A 23752-nucleotide genomic window follows, 5' to 3' on the forward strand; every position below is an offset into this window, starting at 1 on the left:
TTAAGTCTCTCCATTGGCATGCCTCCAGACATGTTTACAGCCATCTCTGCTCACCTCTGTCTGGCACAATCAATCACGCTGCTCTCTGGAACTCAGTCTGCAGCTCAGACCACTTACTCACTCTGTAACGTGCGCTGGATCTGGGCCCATAAACCTGTTGATGTGTGCGTTGTGCGTTGTAAGCGCTGTTGCATTAGAGTATAAGTGGTCAAGAAATTCCAAGAACACGACATAGTGTTAAGAGTCCATTTACTCAGGACATTAAGGCATTAAGCATTAAGCAAGAGCTCACACAGAAAGCTGTTGCTCCTTCAAGAACAAACCCCCTCACAGAGAAAACAGAGAAGCTGGCTGCTCTCACTCCAGCTCTTATCTTCTGTTGCTTAGGAACCAGCAACCTTGACGGCCAGCAAGACATAACATACAACTCTTCCTTGCTCCAGGCTTTCAGACTTGATGGAAAATAACCAGAGGTAGTATAGCCTAAGGGTCAACACTCTTGAGGTTGGTCTGGAAGCTGCAGCTGATGCAGAATGCAGCGGCACAATTGCTCACTGGGGCAGGGTATCGCCAACATGTCACGCTGCTGCTGAAAGAGTTACAATGGCTGCCCATTAGCTACCGGGCTAAGTTCAAGGTTCTGGTTTTAGTCTACAAAGCCCTGTACATCTTGGGACCAGGATACCTGAAAGACTGTTTTACCCCTTATATACCGGGTTGATCACTGCGCTGTGCAGGTGAGGGCCTCCTGCAGATACCATCTTATCAGGAGGTCTGTTCTGCACAACATAGGAAGTGGACCTTTAGTGTTGTGGCACCATGCCTTTGGAATTCCCTCCCCTGAAATATTAGGCAGGTGCCATTTGTTAACTTACAGCACCTATTGAAGATCTTCCTCGTTCAACAAGCCTTTTAAGTAGAGACCTTATCCCAGTCTGCATCTGTGTTGGAATTGCTATTTAAGATATTTTTTAAGTTTTTTAAAAATGTGGCTTTTAAAGATGTTTTGTTTTAATATATTTTAATGTCTGTTTTTATGATGCTTTAGAATGTTTTAGTGTTTTTGTTTGCTGCCCTGTGCTCCTACTGGGAGGAAGGGCGGGATGCAATTGTTGTTGTTGTTGATGATGATGAAGATGATGAAGATGATGATGATAATAATAATGGCTTTCTGGGCCAGGGAGCTGATTGATGTCTCTTGACAAGAATCCCTGCATGTTTAAGATGACAGTGGTAAGGCCACTCCTTAAGAAATCTTCCCTGGATACAGACAATTTTAATAACTATCATGTGGGATGCTCCCTTTTTGGGTTAGGTTGTTGAGTGGGTTGTCACCAGCCACAGCTGCAGGCTGTCTTGGATGAGACCAGTTTTTTAGATTCATTTCAGTTGAGGCTTAGATCTGCTTTTGACATAAAAACTGTCCTGGTCACCCGGTATGATGAACTCTGTCTATTGATTGTGACCCTATTGATTGTCTTTGAACTCACAGCAGCATTAAATACCATCAACCATGGTATCTTCCTAGAGTGGCTGTCCAAACTGGTACTGGATGGCACTGCTTTGTGGTGGTTCCAGTCCTATTTGCACAGCCATCTCCAGGAAGTGGTGAGTGAGGAATCCTGTTTGGCCCTGTGGAACCTTCAATGTGGGGCTCCACAGGGGTTGATCTTATCCACCATTCTGTTTTAATATCTATATAAAACTGCTGAGTAGGATCATACAGAGATTTGTAGTGCTTTGTCATCATTATACTGATGAAACATGGCTCTATTTCTCCTTTACATCCGCAGGTGGTGCAGAGGATGTGCAGGATTGGTGGCTGGACTGGATGAGAGCTAATAAACTAAAGCACAGTCCAGAAAAGACTGAGGCATTGTTAGTGGGTGGTTCTCTAGACCAGACGGGTGGGGTTCAATCTCTTCTAGAAGGGGTTGCACTCACCCTAAAGGAGCAGATGCGCAGCTTGGGCGTATTCCTCGATCCACTGATGTTGCTGGAGGCAGAAGTGGACTCAGTTTCTCTGAGTGCCTTCCAACAGCTTCAGCTGGTGTCCCTGCTGCCACTCTGTCTGGATGGGGATAACCTACCTTAAATTGTCTGTGTTTTGGTAACCTCTAGGTTAGATTATTGCAGTGTGTTATACATGGGGCTGTCTTTGAATATAGTACAACTCAAAAACATTCATCTCAAAAAGATATTATAGAGTTGGAAAAGGTTCAGAAGAGGGCAACCAGAATGATCAAGGGGTTGGTGAGACTCCCTTACGAGGAAAGGTTGCAGCATTTGGGGCTTTTTAGTTTAGAGAAAAGGCGGGTCAGAGGAGACATGATAGAAGTGTATAAAATTATGCATGGCATTGAGAAAGTGGATAGAGAAAAGTTCTTTTCCCTCTCTCATAATACTAGAACCCGTGGACATTCAAAGAAGCTGAATGTTGGAAGATTCAGGACAGACAAAAGGAAGTACTTCTTTACTCAGCGCATAGTTAAACTATGGAATTTGCTCCCACAAGATGCAGTAATGGCCACCAGCTTGGACGGCTTTAAAAGAAGATTAGACAAATTTATGGAGGACAGGGCTATCAATGGCTACTAGCCATGATGGCTGTGCTGTGCCACCCTAGTCAGAGGCAGCATGCTTCTGAAAACCAGTTGCCGGAAGCCTCAGGAGGGGAGAGTGTTCTTGCACTTGGGTCCTGCTTGTGGGCTTCCCCCAGGCACCTGGTTGGCCACTGTGAGAACAGGATGCTGGACTAGATGGGCCACTGGCCTGATCCAGCAGGCTCTTCTTATGTTCTGATGTTCTTATTCAGCTAGTGCAGAATTCAGAGACTAGATTACTGACTGGGACCAGGAGATTTGAGCATGTTACACCAATTCTGGCTTGACTGCACTGGCTATTGGTTAGTGTTCTGGTTTAGTTCTTTGACCTATAAAGCCTTACGCAGCTCAGAACCTCAGTATCTCAACGACTGCCTCTCTTCACATGAATCAGCCTGGACTCTGCAGTTTTTATCATAGGCGCTTCTCCGTATGTCTATTCCAAGAGAGGTGTGGAGGGTGGCTACACAAGAATGGGCTTTTTCATTGGTGGCTCCCTGTCTGTTGAATGCTGTCCGCAAAGAAATGGGCCAGGCACCATCATGTTCAGTTTTTAGACACCAGCCTAGTATAGTTTTATTTACCCAGCCATTTGGTGGTTAGGGTAGCCTCTTTTGTGCTGCTCTTCTTTTAGTGGGGTGGGATAGGACATTTCCTTCTTATTGGATTAACTTTTTTAAGAACATGGTTTTTTATTGTTTTTATTTGTTTGTATTTTATCTTGCTGATAAGTCACTTTGAGACTTCTTTTAAATAAAGCAAGTAGCAAAGACAAGAATAACAATAGCTATGGTTTATTTTGGCTTATGGACTGGGCCACTTTATATTTTGTTATATATTCTCCCCTTGATCAATTTGTCATAAAAAACAATAAAATAAATCCTCATGTTGATTTATTTTGCTTATTATAAAACGATTATGAAAAGTCAATGAGAAAAAGTAAATATTACTGGCAATTTCTGTCTTTCTTTTTTTGGAGTAGCAGAGGGCAATCTCCACTTAACAGTACTTTTTTACTTTTTCAGGGTCGGAACTTGGCAGATCTACGTCGAAGCCAAACTAGAGGGACCTTCACAATCAGTACTACCTTGCGACTTGGCAGGCAAATTCTTGAATCTATTGAGAGCATTCATTCTGTGGGTTTTTTACACAGAGATATTAAACCAGTGAGTTTCCCCATACATTTTGTCAAAACCAATAATAAATTTAAGTTGCAACTGTTGTCATTACATTGTAACTTATTAGGAGATGATAATGTAGTGAGATCAACCAGGAAATTGGATATGAAGCTATTAAGATGACAGTGCATATTTTAAAAACTAATGCTCGATTGTTACTGAAAACAAATTTATAAAAGTAACATTAGAACTCCTTAACTGTAATGATCTTATCTAGTAATAATAATTGCTTTGGGTTTTAAAAGCAAGCAATTGATTGCAGCCTTAAGGTTTTATCCAGTGTTAGTCCTAATCAGAGTACCTTTATGGAATCAATGGACATAACTAATTTAAATCTACTCTGAGTAGAGCTTAGTTGGATACAGCCTTTTTTTGTAAAAATTGGGTGGCAATCCAATTCATGATGTCTACTCAGAAGTAAGCTCCATTGGGTTCAATGGAACCTACTCTAGGTAAGTGTGTATTGGATTGCAGCTTTAGGCTACAATCCTGAATACATTATGGGTAAGTCCTGTTGAATGTAAAAGGACTTTGTTCAGAGTAAACATCAACAGGTGTGTGCTATGAGACCAGTGTTATCTTTTTTTGTAATATTTGTTTTCTTGTTATATATAAGCAGAACATGTATACTGTGTTAAAACTTAAGCAAAATTGCACTCTAAATAATAAATTAATTAGGCAGATAGGAAACCTTTCTTTAGGGTAGCTCAAAACTGATGAATGCAAATTAAGGCAATTAGTTTTGTTTGGTTAGATATGACTTTTTTTTTGCTTGGTTGCATCAATGTAGCATTTGGTATTTGAGTTATGATTTTAAGAGTTAATTTTAATATTTTAAAATGTAATATAATTATACCCTACCTTTTAGGAAAACTCCTAAACCACCTCTTAAAAGGTGTCTTATAAAAATTTAAAAAAGTACATCACATAATCAATAAAAATAACAGCAACAAAATAACTTTAAAGAGCTTGGCTAAAAAGTCTTCTAAAAGTTATTCCAAAACGTTTATATTAGAACTAATTATAAAAGTCCCTCCTAAATAAAGTGTCTTTAATACATGCTTAAATGCATAGAGAGAGGGCTTTGCTTATCCTAAGGGAGAGAGTTCTATAATTTGAGTACCACAACCAAATAGGCCCTGGCTAAACAAGTCTGATTCAGTGGGAGACAGAAAGCAGGGCCTGGGATAAAAAAAATTAAAATCCCTGTTGGTTCATATAGGCAGAGGCAGTCTTTTAGATAACTGGGTCCCATACCATTCAAGGCTTTACAAGTGAAATCCAGCACCTTAAATTTAGCCTGGTAACAAATTGGTAACTAGTGCAGGATAGCTGTCTGACTGCTTTGCATTTACCAACATTCTGGCAGTTTGAACTGTTTAAAGTTCTGGAATTGTCTTTAATAGGCAGCCCCAAGTAAAATGGCATTACAGTAATCCATCCACCAATGCATGTATAACTGAAGCAGAATATGCTTTCTCCAGATAGGGTTGTAATTGGCAAATTAGTTAAAGCTGATAGAAATCTTGGCCACTGACACCATCTGAACATCTAGGATTAGTGCCAGGTCCTCAAGTTCTTTAATCTATGCAAGATAATAATTAAAAGATGTGTATATGTATTTTTATTGCAGCATAGTTTATATTCAGATCACAAGAAGGTTTATAGCTAATCCTAAACCATGTGCCAGTACTATGGAATGGTACAAAATACTGAGTCAGATATGAAGAATATATACATACATAAATTGCTGCTTTTCCTTTTACATGTGAGCAGGGACTGTTCACTGAGTGGGCCAGGATTTATATTATTAACATTTATATCAAAGGGCTTGTTCCTTAAGGGTCCATATGGGAGCACAGCAGAGGAGGTCTAGTATCTTCCAGTAAGAATTCTATCCTTGAAGTAAGAATTGATTTGGCAAAAAATTCTGGCAGTTTGCAATTCTTGCTGCTGTCTTCTGTTTTCTTAAGGTAGACAGGAATCCAAATGTTCACAATCTGTCATAAGTTGCAATATTTTATTATAAGCAAAAAACCTATTTTTATTTATTTGCTATTCATAAAAATAATCAAAGTGATTTACAACATGCATAGATGCATAATAAAACCATATAAAATGTAAAACCAGAAATCATTAACTAACTATTGAGATACCTTCTCAATTGCAAACTATGGTCATTCCTTTTAAACCCAGAAAGATACAAAAAGACAATTGACCCTTCGAGAAAATCTAATGTAGAGTTGGGGCTGATTTCACGCTTGTAGAAATGATTGTTGAGTGCTGACTCTGGGCGAGATAATAATCAGTATGGTGGGGTTTCTTAAATTGGGGGTTTCTTATAGAGGATGAGTAGTGGAGTAAACCTTGGATTAAAACTCTGCATAAATCACTCTCATCCCAAATTAGGGAATTATTATTACAAGTAGTCTGTGGTTGCATCTGACCCTCTGACAGCTTTCTTTTATGCAACCTGGTATATCCCCTGTGTGTTGGCAAGGATGCCAAGTGATTGGTACTTGAAACCACATGAGGTGGGATTGTGTAAATGTGAGGTGATTTGGGGGAAAAATATTTGTGGAAATTTCATTTATCACTAAATAAAAGATTTCCCACTCTCTGTATATAGGTCTTCATAATTTGTTTATTGGTCTGGATAGAGTTATAAAAAATAAAGAGCTGGTTATGTTTTTTTTTAGCAGCAGCCCAGGCAACAAGACATTTAATCTCCAGAATCTAGATTATTGGTATTCAAAGGTATTCAAATTGCCCTGTTGGAAAAGCTATTGCATAAATTGAAACTATCAAGGGGACACACTACTCAGGACCATTTTTTTTGCAATATGATTTTGTTTTATTTCTTGTATGAATGAAGATGCACATGAACACCCTGTTCTATCAACTTATTTTAAGGTCTGGAGAGTTTAAATTGTGAGCTTTCCAATCTGTGATGAAACAGAAAAAGAAAAACAGTTTAGTCCACTGGTTGCTATTAGGTTGTTATATTTTCATGAGAGTTGTTAGCACTTAGTTTTATCAGTTATATTAATAGTGTATTTCAATATGGTTTAAATTTGCTGCATTATCCCTGATTAAAAATTTGATGCTGGATTTTCTTTGTGTACTTGCATTTTTATTTGCTTTTGTAATCTGTTTATTGGTTATTGTATGCTAACTGCTTTGTATGATATGAAAATCTAATAAAATATGTTGGAAAAAATAAAAATTAAAAAATCAAAGCAGTTTACAACATATATAATGATAAAACCATATAAAAAGTAAAATAAGAAATCATTAACTAACTATTGCAGAAAGATTTCTCAATTACCTGCATAAGCTTGGTGATGTAGGAAAGTTTTCAACAGGCATTTAAAAAGTTTTTGTTAATGTCTTGCCTTTATAACAGTTCCAAGCCTAGGAGTGCAAATCTCTACAAGATTTCTACATTCAGGAGGGAAGTGCTGTAATACTGAAGGATGCTTTCTACCTCTGGTTATGTGATATGGATAACTGATGATGTTGGGGTTTTTTGGTCCAGATTGTTATAAACCATAAATATAAAATGAAAGCAGAGATTGCAGTGAATAACTTGTATGTTATAATAAATCAGCATGTCTTCTACTTTTCTAGTCTAACTTTGCTATGGGGCGCTTTCCTAGTACCTGGAGGAAGTGTTACATGCTGGATTTTGGCTTGGCACGTCAGTTTACAAATTCATGTGGGGATGTCAGACCAGTAAGAAATTCTAATAAAACTTCTTATAAATAATTTTTAATTTGATGTATTGAAACTACTCCTAAAATGACTGTCAGACTGAGTTCTCTTATCCATATTTGATTCATTACTCTTAGAAATTGGGAGGTTTGTGTGATCCTAGTAGTTATTATAAAGAAATATGGATTTGATGAAATCCCTTTGTCTTGAGCTAGTTATATAATGCCTGCTTCACACGTTACATTTAAACAATAGTTTTAAACAAATTACAGTTTAATGTAGCATGTTCAAAATTCCCAGGACACTCCTCCTTTATCCTGCTGTTGCCATACCATGGGCAAAATAGGCAGAGTGTGGTTTGTCATGTCATCTGAATTTAGGCTTGTGATTTGTTTTACCCCCCAAACCCCTGAGTGATAACCAAGGTTTGTTCTTGGATTTCTGCCTTGTTTGTTTGAGCAAACCAAACCACAAGCCCAGGTTTGAATAACACCACAGGCCAGACTCTAGCTGATTTTGCCTGGCACAATAAGGGGGAGGGGGGGGAGGAGAGCACCATGGGAACTTATAAAAAAAACTTCTTGAGCAGCATGCAGTAGCATGCTGTTTTTTCACATTAAACCATCGTTTGTTTTAAACTATGGTTTAATGTAATGTGAGCCAGGCCACTGTGTGACCTTGGCACTGTTGAGTTCTTTGGTTCAGCCTGCTCAGGTGAACAACAGTAAAAATCAGGGCTTCCCAATACTGTGTTCAGTGGCATAATCAGGTTTTATCTGATACTCGGTCTTGTATATATGTATTGTAAAATGTATCTTTAGTACATGGAAAATGTACAGAATTGTAACACAGTCCGTGCGTCTGATTTTACACAAGATCACTGCTCCTATGCTGCTGTTTATATTGCAGAAACAGTCTTTTCCGTGCCACCCAACTGATCAGCTGGGCAGTGTGAGGAAAGGTGGGTGGGTCTCTCCAGTGCTTGGCAGAATGCAGTGAGAGCACCTACAGCTTGCCCATCTCTGCCATAAACAGTTCCCCAAACATTTTGTTGCTGCTCCAGATATAGAAAATAATACACAGATATTGTCAGCCGGGGGACCAGATAAAGAAATCAGTTTAAACCATTCTGGTTTTCAAGGAGGCTGGTTAGGTGCTTTGTGGAATTAAATGTAAGTTTTCCCAGTGATTTCAGCATATGTAACTTACCATCATTTATCATTTCTATTTTAGGAGTAGTATTCACTCCTGTGTTCTATCAGCACAAGGATTTCCACTTGTGCAACAGGACTCCCCCCCCCCCGTGTGTGTCCCATGCCCTCCCCAGATCTGTTCTAGAGAGTTGGGGAAAACCCCTAGAATAGGTTTAGCTGGCGCACAGAGGGAGAAGAAGGGGGGAATGTTTCGCACAGCAAGGAGAAATCCTTGTACTGACAGAATTAGAGGCTTAACACTATGTTGGATTCCACCAAGGCTTCTCATATTACTACTAAACCTTAAATCAGCTATTTAACCTAGTTTATGATTTACTTATTTATAATTATTGACCTGCCCTCAGCTTCATGTTGATAAGGATAAATACGTGTGTAATGGTGACTCCCCCTTACTACAATAAACTTTTTTGCAGGAAATTTATCAAAATGGGGAAAAGGATAGAAAGCCGTAGTGATAAATGATCTTTTTGTAGACTGACTGACTTCTCTTGATACAGTGCCTTGCAAAAGTAATCAGACCCCTGACCAATACTCTCATATTACTGAATTACAAATGGTACATTGTAATTTCGTTATGTATGATGTTTTATTTTGAAACACAAACTCAAAATCAATTATTGTAAGGTGATTTTGGTTTTATGTTGGGAAATGTTTTTAAGAAACATAAAAAACTGAAACATGTTGCTTCCATAAATGTTCAGCCCCTGTGCTGTGGAAGCTCCCAGGTTACACAGATGAAAGAAATTGCCCTATCGAAGACACAATTACCTTACCATTGGCCTCCACCTGTGAACCACTAAAGTTGCTGTCACAGTGTCAGGACAAAACCCCCACTGCTGAAGGATCATTGGTCAGGCTGTGGATCTGAAGGAAAATGAAGACCAAAGAGCATTCTACAGAAGTGAGAGATAATGTAATACAAATGCATAGATTAGGAAAAGGGTACAAAATAATATCCAAGTGTTTGGATATCCCAACGGGCACAGTTGGATCAATAATCAGGAAGTGGAAGCTGCATCACACCACCCAGGCAGTGCCAAGAAAAGGCCGTCCCTCAAAACTCAGCGCTCGAACAAGGAGACTTGTGAGAGAAGCCACAGAGAGGCCAACAATCACTTTGAAGCCTTTTCCAACATTTGTGTCCCCAGATGATGTTGGACTACAAGTCCCATCAGCCTCAGACAGCATGGCCAGTGGTTTGGAAAGTTGGGAACTGTAATCCAGCAACATCTGGGGATCCAGAGGTTAGGAAGGCTGACATAGGTTAAATAGACTTGTGAATTGTTAGTGGAGGAAGACTCCAAAAGTAGAAGGCCTATGTTATTCTTTGTATTGTCTCTTATATGTGTAACTGTAATTGATACTCTGTAATACAGAATTTTTTCCTCTCCTGCATTGATAGCCCAGAGCTGTTGCTGGTTTTAGAGGGACAGTGCGGTATGCATCAGTCAATGCTCACAGAAACAGAGTGAGTAATTAGTATTTACATCAGCCTGTAATTGAAATAATTACAAATGGTATAGTTTATAATTTTCTGGCTCTTCTGTGGTTTCCTATACAGGATTTATAATTGGAAATAATATTGTCTGAAATATTTATTGTGTTAGAATCATAGAATCATAGAGTTGGAAGGGGCCTTGTAGGCCATCGAGTCCAACCCCCTGCTCACAGCAGGAAATCCACAGCTAGAGCATCTCCCGCAGATAGCTGTCCAGCCTCTGCTTGAAGACATCCAGCGAAGGGGATCCCACCACCTCCCTAGGCGGTCGGTTCCATTGCCGAACTGCCCTTACTGTCAAGAAGTTCCTTCTAATGTCCAATCTGAATCTACGCTCCTGCAACTTAAAACCATTAGACCTAGTCCTACCCTCTGGGGCAGCAGAGAACAAATCTGTACCCTCCTCTGTGTGACAGCCCTTCAGGTACTTAAAGAGTGCAATCATGTCACCCCTCAGCCTTCTCTTCACCAGACTGAACATGCCAAGTTCCTTCAACCTTTCCTCATAAGACTTGTTCTCCATACCGGCTATCATCCTCGTCGCTCTCTTCTCAACCCGCTCTAACTTGTCTATATCTTTCTTAAAATGAGGCGCCCAGAACTGAACGCAGTATTCCAGATGAGGCCTGACTAATGCAGAATATAGTGGGACTATTACTTCCCTCGACCTGGAAACTATAGGTCTGTTTATGCATCCCAAAACCGCGTTTGCCTTTTTTGCCGCAGCATCACACTGCTGGGTCATGTTCAACTTGCGATCCACTACAATTCCAAGGTCCTTCTCACACGCACTACTGCTAAGCCGGGTATTTCCCATCCTGTACCCGTGCATTTTGTTTTTGTGGCCTAAATGCAGAATCTTGCATTTGTCTTTATTGAATTTCATTTTATTAATTTCAGCCCAATTTGCTAGTCTATCCAGGTCCCTTTGGATTTTCCATAGGAGGACTGCCATCAAGCGGGTTATAGCTCCACCTATCGTCCGAAGGCAAGAATGTTTTTGAAGTCAAGACTAGGGGCGTCAGGCCCCTCCCACTCTCCATTCTTGCCGTTGTCCGTGCAAGTTGGATATATAGCTTAGCGTCTAGATAAGTTTTTTGTGTATTTGTGTGACAGGGTGTGGAGGTTTTGTGTGTGTATTCCACGTTATTTCCTTCCCTCTGTCTTTTACTTTAGAGTCTGTGAGACTGACTACTTTGTTTGTCTTTGCACACAGTGTGTGCAAAAAGGGGGATCCCCTTTTTGTCTATTTTTTCCCCTCAGTCCCTAGCTATTTACTGGGAGACCGCGGCTGCGGTTCTCCTTTCCTAAGGCAGCGGACGCAGCCTTATTATGGGAGCTTGCGGCTGCAGCTCCCTGCCTAGCCGAACGGCGATTCTGGGGGACCGCGGCTGCGGTTCTCCCTTCCTCAGCCGGTGGATGCAGACTTAATCCAGGAGCTTGCGGCTGCAGCTCTCTGCCTTGCGCCGCCGCTCTTTTTTCAACTCGCCGCCTATTTTTGTGGCAGCTCCCTTAGTTTTTTCTCCAGAGCGTGCGGCTGCGGCTCTTTCTGCTTTCAGTGTCCCTTTCTGGTTGGGGCTGCCCCGCCTACCTCGGCTTGTTCTGCGGCATTTTAAATCTTGCCGCGACTGCCTTCGGAGCCTGCGGCTGCGGCTCCTTATCCCCCCCCTCTCCCCTCACTTGCTGAGTCTGTCCCGCGGCTGTAGAGATCCGGCTCGCTCTCTAAGCTGTGATCGCGCTTCTCAGCCCCGCGGCTCCAGAGCGTTTTTTTTTTAAGGCCGTTTTTTGAGCTCGCTGGTGCTCCCCTGTGACCGCCATTGCTTCTTCATCGCCCCAAACCTTTCTGATTGGCCAGTTTTCCCGCTCTTTTCGCGGGCGCCATTTTGTTCCTCCCCCTTTTTTCCCGCCCTTTCTGTTTGGTCCTTTCTATAGTAAAGGATTCTGTTCAAGGCCTTTTTTGTCAGTTTCTGCCTTTTCTGTCAGTTTCTGTGTGTATGCTGCAGAGCAGAACCTCTATAATCCTGCTATAAGTTCTTCAACACAAACTGCTGCCTGAAGCTGACTATTGAAGCTGTTTCGTGTATCCAGCCTAGTTGGAACTGTACATTCTGCCCCATCCGTGGCTGTGTACAAAGCCTGTTTGGAACTGTGCATTCTGCCCCATCCGTGGCCGTGTACCAAGGCTGTTTGAAATTGTACATTCTGTGTATACTAAGGCTGTCTGGAACTGTACATTCTGCCCCATCCGTGGCCGTGTACCAAGGCTGTTTGATCTGTACATTCTGCCCCATCCGTGGCCGTGTACCAAGGCTGTTGATACTGTACATTCTGCCCCATCCGTGGCTGTGTACCAACGCTGTTGAAATTGTACATTCTGCCCCATCCGTGGCCGTGTACTTAGCCATCTGAGCCGGTGCATTCTGCCCCATCCGTGGCCGTGTACTGAGCCTGTTTGGGTCTGTACATTCTGCCCCATCCGTGGCCGTGTACTGAACCCCCTCGAAAATATATGATGGCAGAACAGCCAGCGACAACTCAGGCAACCAAGCCGAAACAATCTAAGGCAACCAAGCATAAGCACACCAAAGCGGTTGCCAAAACTAAACATCTATCCAGCCACAGCACAACCAAGCGGCCACGCTACGTCTCTGTTCCGGTTTCTGAGGAGGCGGGCCAGGAACAGTTAACAAATCTATTTCACTCTCCGACTGCATCCTCCTCCAAGGAGGACTTTGCTGGGTTTCCTGACCAACCAGCAACCAGCCACCCTCCTCCCATATTACCACCTAGGGCTTATTCATCTTCCCAGCCTGCTGAGCCGTCCATAACGTTGCCTCTACAAGCGCAACCATCTACCTCACCGGGGCTGCAGCTGTCTCATGAGTTCATATCACAACTACAAGACATGCTGTCGTTCTTCACTCAAACACAGTCACCGTCACAAGTCCCCGCCATTCCTCAGCGCAGTGTGGACCACTATGTACGCAATGAGGCAGATCCATCATGCTCTCCAAATCCTTTTGACATTGCCAGGGGCAGGTTTGTTGATGACGTTTCTTGTGGGGAGGAGTCACCATTTGCTATGCAAGCCGAAGGAGACGAATGGAGTGATCAGTCGGAACATGAGGAGGATACATCTTATCGCCTGTTTGATGCCTTAGATTATCAGCCCCTTGCTTGCAGAGTATTGAACACCCTTGGTCTCCAATCTACACAACCTGCAGCTGCCACTCCCGCTATTAAAGGGGCCAGGGTCTTGAAATCCCCCACACCAGCAGAGCACTACCTTCCTGTGCCAGATCCTATTGCTAAGCTGGCCAAGGACGAATGGTCTCATCCATTACAAACATGCCATTTTAACGCCCTTGCGGACAGACTTTATTCTTTGGCTCCGGACTTTACAAGCAGACTGGCCGTCCTTGGCATAGATGAGCCGATCTCCAGTCTAGTCTCTAGATCCCTTTTGCCGAGGGAAGGAGATTCACATTTAAAGGATGCCACTGAGCGGAGGCTGGACTTTGCCTTACGCAAGAATCATGAGGCCACTGCTTTCTCCATGTGAGCCTCTGCATCAGCTTCCATCTTTTCCAGGGCAGCGATGATGTGGTTGGATGACCTCTTAGATGATCCTAATTCCGATCCTGTCTCTCTGAGGAGGTCACTGATGAAATTGCGCAAGACAGTGGCGTTTGTGGCTGATGCCATCTTGGACGCAAATCAGCTGGGAGCACGAGCTATGGCAGCTCAGGTAGTCGCTCGATGGACCCTCTGGCTTCGTCACTGGCAAGCGGACTCTACAGCCAGAGTTAATTTATCAAGGGGACCTTATTCCAGCTCATTACTCTTCGGCAAGGAAGCCCTAAAGGCAGTGCTTGTTGACCCCAAGGATGCTCGAAAGCCTATCTTGGCCACTGTCAGGAACGTTGATCGCAGGCCTTTCAGACGTTTCACCTCATACCGCACGACCCAGCCCTTTCGAGGAGCGCGGCCCGGGGGATGAGGCCACGATTTCCGAACCTATGATTTCCGTCCCTCCAGGAGAGTCTGGAACAGACGTTTCCCAGGCAGAGGTCAGTACCAGGGACGCAGAGGTACTTCATTGTCCTCATATCGGGGAGTGTCTCGCCAGCACAGACAGTACTGACGCGATACCGGTTGGGGGCAGACTGCTTCTGTTTGGAGACCATTGGCTGCGTCTGACTCAGGTTGCCTGGATCAGAGATCTTTTTTGTTATGGCTATGCACTAGAGTTTTCGGCAATTCCTCCAGACAGATTTCATCCCTCTCCTTGTCCCAGGGCACCAGCCAGGCACTGCATCATGCAGACAGCCATACATCACCTCTTGGACACAGCGGCGATAGAGCCAGTCCCTCCAACAGAGAGGTCGGAAGGGGTGTAGTCCCTCCTATTTGCTGTGCCCAAACGAGATCTGTCATGGAGGGCGGTGTTGGACCTCAAGTTCATCAACCGTTTCGTAAAGTATTGCAGGTTCAAAATGGAATCCCTCCACTCCATTACAGAAAGCCTTCACGAAGGAGACTTCCTGGCTTCTATCGACCTAAACGAAGCATATTGCATAGCCCACAGAAAATTCCTTCGGTTTGCCTCCAGCTTCAAGGGGTCCATATCTACCCCTACTTGGATGATCTTTTAATACGGGCGCGTTCCAGGGAGCTGGCTCATCGCCATCTAACGCTCACGCTCCATGTCTTGCAGGCCTACGGCTGGCTAGTCAATTTCGACAAAAGCCATCTCCAACCAACCCAACGCCTACAACATCTAGGGGCGATGTTGGACACCCTGCAGGCGACGGTGTTCCTGTCTCCAGACCACATAACTGCTATCACAGACATCGCGCGGTCTCTGTTGCACCACGCAACCGCAGACGTCATGCTTCTAGCCAGGGCTCTCGGAATGTTGGTGTCCACCATCCATATTGTGCCATGGGCTCGAGCTCATACTCGCCAACTCCAGTGGGCTTTGTTGCCGTTTCAGCAGGACATTGCCAGGTCAAATCATCGAGCAATTCCCTTGAGCCCCGCACTGCGTCGTTCATTCCACTGGTGGACGAGGGTCCAACATCTCACCCAGGGCACTCCGTTCAGAGAACCCCGCAGGACTGTTATCACCACAGATGCCAGTCTCCTCAGCTGGGGAGCCCACTGCAACTCCCAGTTCGTTCAGGGGGTTTGGACCACAGCAGAGCAGACTCAGAGCATCAATTGTCTGGAACTGAAGGCTGTCCACTTCGCTCTGCTCCATTTTCAGTCTCTGTTCCACTTGGACCATGTTCTCATTCGAACGGACGTGTGCCAAACCTCATTTAAACAGACAAGGGGGGACCAGGTCCCGTCCTCTGCAGAACCTAGCTTCCCTCATATTCGACTGGGCAGAGCAACATCTGCAATCCTTAAAAGCAGAACATCTCAGAGGAATTTGGAATGTGACAGCAGACTGGCTCAGCAGACAACAGGTCTTTCCGGGAGAATGGAAACTTCATCCAACCATTTTCCATCTTCTCCAGTGTCGGTTCGGCGTCTTCTCAGTCGATCTGTTTGCCTCCAGTTGCAATTGCCAGCTACCCAGGTACTTCGCTTGATACCTGGACACGACAGCGGAAGCGGTGGATGCCCTGTCGCTACTGTAGCCGGATGGCCTATTGTACACCTTCCCTCCAATACCACTGTTAGCCAGAACCTTGAGAAAGGCGCGACGCGAGAGAGCCAAACTGGTTCTGATAGCTCCATATTGGCCCCGTCGACCGTGGTTCTCGGATCTCCTTGCCATGTCAGTGATGGATCCTTGGACGCTCCCAGTCAGGCCAGACCTCTTATCCGAGGGCCCAATATTGCATCAGGATCCCAATTGGCTCATGCTAACAGCGTGGCTTTTGAACGGGGACATTTAAGGTCTGTTGGCCTGTCTGATGCTCTTATTGACATTATCTTGGCCTCGAGACGACCATCCACCACCCGTATATATCAACATACTTGGGTGGCATTCTCCAGGTGGTGTCAGTCCCAGCACCTCGATCCTTCCCAGGCCACAATACAACAGGTGCTGCAATTCCTTCATAGGGGCCTCCTAATGGGACTTAGACCCAACACCTTACGTAGACATGCGTCCACTCTGTCGTCCATTCTCTCAGTGTCCTCCGCTGGTGCTCCTATTGCCTCGCACCAGTTCATCAAACGTTTTCTGATGGGAACCGCGTTATGCTCACCGGCTGTATTCCACCGTTTTCCCTCATGGAGTTTGTCGAAGGTCCTACAGGCTTTACAATGCCCTCGGTTCGAGCCCCTTAGGACTGTGCCTTTACGTCTGTTGTCATTCAAGGTCCTGTTCCTGATCGCGATCACCTCTGCGAGACGAGTTTCGGAGCTGGGCGCATTATTTTCTGCCCGCCATCTCTGCGTCTTTCACAAGGACTCTGTTGTGCTAAAGACTGATCCTTCCTTCTGTCCCAAGGTCAATTCAGTTTTCCATTGCAACCAGGACATCGTTCTTCCTTCATTTTGTCCGAATCCTACCCATCCTCTAGAGAAGGCTTGGCATTCATTGGATGTTCGGAGGGCTCTCAAGACCTACCTGTCTAGGACCCAGGATATACGACGAACTGAGTCTTTGTTTGTATCCTTTCATCCACGTTCTATGGGGCATAAAGTAGCTAATTCCACCTTATCCCTCTGGTTGCGTGCATGTATTACCTTAGCCTATGAGTCCCTTAAGCTTCCAGTTCCAGCTAGTATAACAGCTCATTCCACTAGGTCAGCGGCCACTACGGCTGCTTTTGCTACCAACGCTCCTGTTGCTGATATTTGCAGAGCTGCTGTTTGGTTTACCGCACACTCGTTTATAAGGCATTACAAAATAGATTGTTATGCCTCTGCCTCTGCCTGTTTTGGCAGACGAGTGTTGCAACAGGTTCTTAATGATGATTAGGATGTGGGTGGTCCCTCCCTGTTATGGGCTGCTTTGGTACATCCCGCTTGATGGCAGTCCTCCTATGGAAAATGGACCATTGGTCTCACCTGAAGGGTGATTTTCATAGGAGGACTGCCATCACGACCCTCCCAGTTGGAGGATACCTAGATATTTTTTGGGTTTTTTTCATATATTCCTGTTACGCTATTATATTAGATTTACTAGTGAAGTCAAGACTGCTATTACTGTTATATCGCTACGTTAGAGTCATATTATTATGATTATTGCTATTGTGTTATGTCTTTGCTGGTAGGTCCGTTGGCCTTTTCTCCTGCATTTTTAGATATCTCTCTTTGGACTTGCTGTGAATGAACTGGAGAGTGGGAGGGGCCTGACGCCCCTAGTCTTGACTTCAAAAACATTCTTGCCTTTGGACGATAGGTGGAGCTATGTTACCCGCTTGATGGCAGTCCTCCTATGAAAATCACCCTTCAGGTGAGACCAATGGTCCATTTTATTCCTGTCTTCCATTGTGTTAGGTATCCCTCCCAGTTTCGTATCATCCGTAAACTTCATAAGGCTTCCCTCCACCCCGTCATCTAAGTCATTGATAAAAATGTTGAAGAGTATCGGCCCCCGGACAGAACCCTGTGGCACTCCACTCGAAACCTACTTCCAGTCCGAAGCAGAGCCACCGACGACCACTCTTTGAGTATGGTTTTCCAACCAGTTTTGAATCCACCTGACAGTATTTCCATCTAGTCCGCATTTGACCAGTTTGCTAATCAAAAGGTCATGGGGGACTTTGTCAAACGCTTTGCTGAAATCTAGATAGATGACATCTACAGCATTTCCATCATCTACTAAGCTAGTGACCCGATCAAAAAAAGAGATGAGATTAGTTTGACAAAAGATTAGTTTGGCAAAAGAAAATATCTGTTTCTGCTTCTTTAATCATACTGGGTGTTCTGGCAGTGGAAATAATACGGCGACTAAAATTTGTTCAATAATTTCATTACTATTTTAATCATATGACATAGGGAAAATGAAGACTTGGATGATAGGAATCTTATAAGTGTGTGCATATAGAAAAATATAATCATGCTGAAGGGTTATGCATGAATTGCTGACATGCCAGATTTATAAAATGTAAACTATAAGCTTGTTTTCAGTATGTAGGTATAAAGGAGGATGAGGGAGGGAATTTTAGCATGTGAATGCATTGTGTGGGTAGCACAAGACTGCGTAACAACTTGCAGTCTTCTTTTCTATAGGAAATGGGACGTCATGATGACCTCTGGTCTCTGTTTTACATGTTGGTGGAGTTTGTGGTTGGACAACTGCCCTGGAGGAAAATTAAAGATAAGGTCTGTTAAGAAATGTACTGATGGAGATACACTGCAGATAATGTTTTTGAATATGTTCATTAAATTCTTTTCAATGTATTAAGTTCTTTCAAAACAATGTGTTCTTATTTCAGTGCATTTTTAAAAATTTAAATCCTTAACATAGCTGGTATGAGTACAGAATTCCATTTACCTTAGTTAAATGTAATAAAACTCATCTTCTGCACCGTGGTGGGAAACTGGATCTGGTGGGCAGGCCAGATCCAGAAGTGGACAGGGCCACCCACATGTCAAAGACCTGTTGTCTGCCCTTTACCAGGAAGATGAATGTATTTAGCTTTTAGTTGTTGTTGCTTTTTAAAAATATTATTGTTTTGTTGTCTTAAATGTTTGTAAATTGTATTGTTCTTTTTCTTACTTGTATTTTGTATTTCTGTGTATTCTTTGTGAGCCGCCTTAGGGGCCTTTTTAGCCAAAAGGCGGTATAGAAATAAACCATAACATAACATCTCGTATGACATTCGGTGATTAAACATCAAAGGAAGAATGTAAATGCACACTTGATTCTTCTTTGCAGAATTTTTGCAGCCATGGCTTGAATTCATGCTGTGGTTGCAAGGGTCCTGTAAAATGCAAGCCCCAGTTTCTATAGAACTGTGCTTCATTTTCTTCTAAATTATTTTAAAAAAACTTTTATTATAAGAAACAAATAATATTCCAAACTAACATACACAGCTAAACACACCTTAACAGTATATCAGTGTGCTCCATTTGGGAGATCTGAGTGGAACCAGTCCCAGTGGGATTTGGACTTGATGCCAAATTAAAAAGGACTGAATTCAAGCCCTGCTTGCAGAGGGACAATTGAGACCACATTCTAAGGCTCCTGATTGTTTCTTTGCAGCCATGATGTCATATGATAGCAGGTGGGCATGACTGGGGAAAAACAACTTTGTGGGCCAATTATGATTCCTGGTGTGTCTACCTTGGTCTCTGGGCTGTAGATTCCCCATTTTTGTGCTACACAATTGAGACAGTGCTTTTTGTACAGAATTTAAAATTTCTCTTCACTGTATTTGGCCAGCAGTTAGTTCCACATTTGCTATTGGAGAAGAGCACCTTGGGTCTCACACTACAATACTTGGCAGAAGTTCAGTTTTATTTCAGATGGCTTTTTACCACAGGCTAGTTTCACGTTTTAGTTAACAGGGAGGTATATCCAAGAGCATTTGTTTTACTTTAATAATATGCTTGCCTGTTTAGATCAAGATTGCTCATGTTAAAGCTTGCTACAGACCTTTACCTTTAAAACCAGAACTATTGATTTTTACCTGAATTAGAAAGCCACACCTGAGGTCCTACTATACTTATAAGAAGTTAAAGTAATATAAGATTTACTCTAATGGAAGGAAGAAGAGAGTGAGGTAGGCAGGCAAAGGAAACACTGGGGCCTGCTCCAGTTGGCCTGCCTTCTTCATGTCCCCCCCCCCCCGGCCAACTTTGCATTTTATTGATTGATTGATTGCATTTGTATACCGTCCCATAGCCGAAGCTCTCTGGTCGGTTTACAACAATTAAAAACATTAAAAACAAATATACAAATTTAAAAACACGTTTTTAAAAAGCAATTTAAAAACACATGCTAAAATGCCTGGGAGAAGAGGAAAGTATTGACCTGGCGCCAAAAAGATAAGTGTTGGCGCCAGGGGCACCTCGTCACAAAGATCATTCCATAATTTGGGGGCCACCACTGAGAAGGCCCTCTCCCTTGTTGCCAGACTCCCAGCTTCCCTCCGAGTAGGCACCCAGAGGAGGACCTTGGATGTTGAGCATAGTGTACGGGTGGGTTCGTGTTGGGAGAGGCCTTCCATCAGGTATTGTGGTCCTAAGCCATGTAAAGCTTTATAGGTTAAAACTAGCACCTTGAATCGAGCTGGGAAACATACAGGCAGGCAATGCAAGCGGGCCAGAATTGGTTTTATATGTTCAAACTGTCTGGTCCCTGTTACCAATCTGGCTGCTGTATTTTGCACAAGCTGCAGTTTCTAAACCGTTTTCAAAGGCAGCCCCATGTAGAGCACATTGCAGTAATCTAACTTGGAGTTTACCAGAGCATGGACAACTGAAGCCAGATTATCTCTGTCGAGATAGGGGCGTAGCTGGGCCACCAACCGAAGTTGGTAGAAGGCACTCCGTGCCACCAAGGCTATGTGAGCCTCAAGTGACAGAGATGGTTCTAGGAGAACCCCTAAAGCTACGAACCCGCTCCTTCATGGGGAGTGCAACCCCATTCAGGACAAGTTGGACATCCACCATCCGGTCAGAAGAACCACCCACTAGCAGCATGTCAGTCTTGATTTTCATTTCATTTAGTTGTTTAGTATTTTAAAATTGTAAACTGCATTCGGTACCTTGGCAGAGCGGTGGCAAATAAATAAATAAATGTCTGTAAGGTAGTGAAAGATAGTATGGTAATTTGTTTCATTTTCCTGCTTGTAGGAGCAAGTGGGCTCCATAAAAGAAAGGTATGACCACCGGCTGATGCTGAAACATCTCCCTCAAGAATTTAACATCTTTCTAGATCACATTTCTACTTTAGATTATTTTACCAAACCTGATTACCAGGTATGATTTTTAAAAATTTTATGTCTTATTTTATTGGAAATCTTATTCCCTTGATTATATTGTTTGAACCCTCATGGCCTATTGAAAATAAACTTATTCTAGCATGTTTGGTAGATTCATATGGCATAGATTAATATCATTTCTGCTTTAGCATTTTTGTATTTTTCTAAAAAATACTTGAGTAAGTTTAATTCCCACTTAAAAGGTTACTTTTATACAGGGGTGCGGAACTTTTGTGGCTCAGCAAGTCAGATCTTTGAGTCCCTCCCTCGGCCAACGTTGACAGGTGGGTGAGGTAACCTACCTGTCAGTGACATGATGTCATTATGTCAGATGATTGACTGGTAGGTTGCCCTGCCCACTTGTCAAAGACCCTTGTGCTGTGCTTCCCAAGCTCCCAACAGCCAGCTGACTGTTGAGCGCTTGGGATCTGCAGCACAAGCCGCTTTGCCAGCTCTATGCCTGAGCACAGGGCTTTCAAAGCTGCTTTTTGCAAGGATTGGCTGCTCAATTGAGTTCCCTATGGGGAACTTGTTCATGCAGCCAGTCAAGATGCATGTCTATCTGCCCTACACCTGACATCCCATATGATGTCAGGTGTGGAATGGGTGGGCGTGGTTTTGAGGGAAACAACCTTGTGGGCCAAATTGAGACCTGTGCCAGGCCAAATTTGGCCCAGAGGTTTCCCACCATCTTTAATAGTTAGAAAGGGTTATGTTAATAGTTAAAATCAGAACAGTGAAGCACTCACTTCTGTTAGTATTCCCACGTTTGGTAAATACTTCAACATACAATCATACATCTCTTCCAATCATTAGTAAATGCTAATTAGGAACATTATCCTTATACTTTATGTTTGCTGCTTGTGTTCTGTCGTATCCAAACAAATCCATGCTAATCTTACTAGGAGACTGCTAAAGGAAAAAAATGACAAACTGGAATGAATGGTTTCTTCTTTACTTTTTTTTAAACTGCTTGTGCATGTCTTGTTTCTGTATGCTGGTATCTGAGACAGAAGTAGCGGACATGTTTCAATACACTGATTCCCAACCACAGTTCAGATTTTCACAGCATGTTTTTGTGCTGTGTGTGTGTGTTAGGGTGGAATCTGCATGTTTTCATTTTGATTGAATTCTATCAAAACTGACAGCTGGTTTCTTTCTGAATTCATTTGTTTATCACAACCTTGGGCTGTTCCTGGTTCATTTTTTTCCTGAATAATAAAGGGAAGCAACTGCTTGCCCAGTCACAGCCTCCTCCTTTGATTGAGAACGCTTGTACATACGTACATTTGTGCGTACACACACACATGTACACACACACACACACACAGAGGAAAAGAGAAGGGGGGAGAGAGGCTACAACCTTAGCAAAACTTTCCCCCCTTTTCTTTCCCTTTCCCAAAGCAGCATCAGTTCCTCCCTCCACATGCAAAACACATGCAGACACAGAACCCAAAACCCTCCCTCCTAGCAACAACTTGGGGAAGGGGAGTCAAACCCACCTGCACTCATTTACTTGGAAGGAAGTCCCATTGAACTCAGTGGGGCTTACTTTGGTGTAGGTATGTATAGGATTGCACTGTTTAATGCACTGACTCTGACTTGTCAGTCTTTTCTTTCCCTCCCCCTCTCCCTCCCTCCCTCCCTCCTGCTAGCTAATACAGTTTGATGATACTGATGTTTTCTTGCCCTTTCTCTTTTTCTCAGCAGGGCAGAGATCAAACTCCCTTTCCCCCTGTGCCTCTTCTATTTTCCATTCTCTTTCTCTCGCTCTCTCATGTCTCTTTTTTCCTCCTTTTCCCCACCCACCCTCCTCCTGAATCATATTCGATCCTCCCCACACACCTCCATGGAAAAAGCAGAGCAAGCTAGTCAGTTTCACCACTTAGTAAACAAATAACAAAGCGGTTTAATGTTATATTCACTGTTTTCTTTTAAATCAGGTGTCAGGAAGAGTTGTGGAAACTCGCAGCATAAAAGATCAATCTGATAAATAGCAAATGTGCAAAGTATGGGGGGAAATCCTGTACCAAATTCAAGCTCAGAGAAATTCCCTCCCATCCGTAGTGTGTGTGTGTGTGTGTATACACAAAACATTTTTCCGCAGTAATGTATCAGTTAGTATCAGTTAGAGAAATGAACTAACCATGCAGAATTTCACTGTGTTCATACTAAGTAGTTTTGCAATTGTTTTGCAAAAGAAATTGGAAAGCATTACAAGAAACAGAATATATAGAAGTGTCTAGTTCCTCATTTTTGCCATTGTGTTTTTTTATCATGCACATACCCTGTTCTTTTTATTACCCACTCTGCCTTTAATGCTTATGCCACAGTACACATTGTGTATCTAATCTAACTACAGAATATTTTTGTAAGTCCTGAATGCGTCATGCTGCAGTTTGCAGTGCCACAGAGAGGTGCTGCTGCGAACTACATCATGAACCAGCCATCCTGGGCTCAAGGGGGGGAAGGAAGGGGAAGGAAGGCAAGTGGGAGGGTGAGCATTGGTGTAGTGGGCAGTGGCCCAGCCATGCCGGCCTCAAGGACAGGAGGCAAGGACGGGGAAAGAAGGCAACTCAGTGGGCAGTGACCCAGTGGTGCTAGACTGAATGCTGCTGGGGGTATGAAGAAGGAAAACGGGCAGTGG

The 23752-nt window shown here is 43.3% G+C and overlaps 1 protein-coding gene across 9 annotated transcripts in view; it reads left to right on the forward strand.

Annotated features, from left to right (window-relative positions):
- Positions 1-23752, forward strand: part of TTBK2 (tau tubulin kinase 2) — a 163953-nt gene that overhangs the window by 94468 nt on the left and 45733 nt on the right. For all 9 annotated transcript variants that reach the window (XR_009760697.1, XR_009760695.1, XR_009760696.1 and 6 more), the window contains 5 exons: positions 3629-3769; positions 7412-7516; positions 10112-10177; positions 18407-18499; positions 20978-21103. Coding sequence is in view for 6 of the 9 variants with exons in the window: in XM_061611280.1 (XP_061467264.1) it covers positions 3629-3769; positions 7412-7516; positions 10112-10177; positions 18407-18499; positions 20978-21103 (531 nt within the window). In the remaining 3 variants the exon portion in view is untranslated. The remainder of the gene's footprint in view (positions 1-3628; positions 3770-7411; positions 7517-10111; positions 10178-18406; positions 18500-20977; positions 21104-23752) is intronic.

The sequence above is a fragment of the Rhineura floridana genome, chromosome 2, assembly GCF_030035675.1.
Source record: "Rhineura floridana isolate rRhiFlo1 chromosome 2, rRhiFlo1.hap2, whole genome shotgun sequence".
NCBI lineage: Eukaryota > Metazoa > Chordata > Lepidosauria > Squamata > Rhineuridae > Rhineura > Rhineura floridana.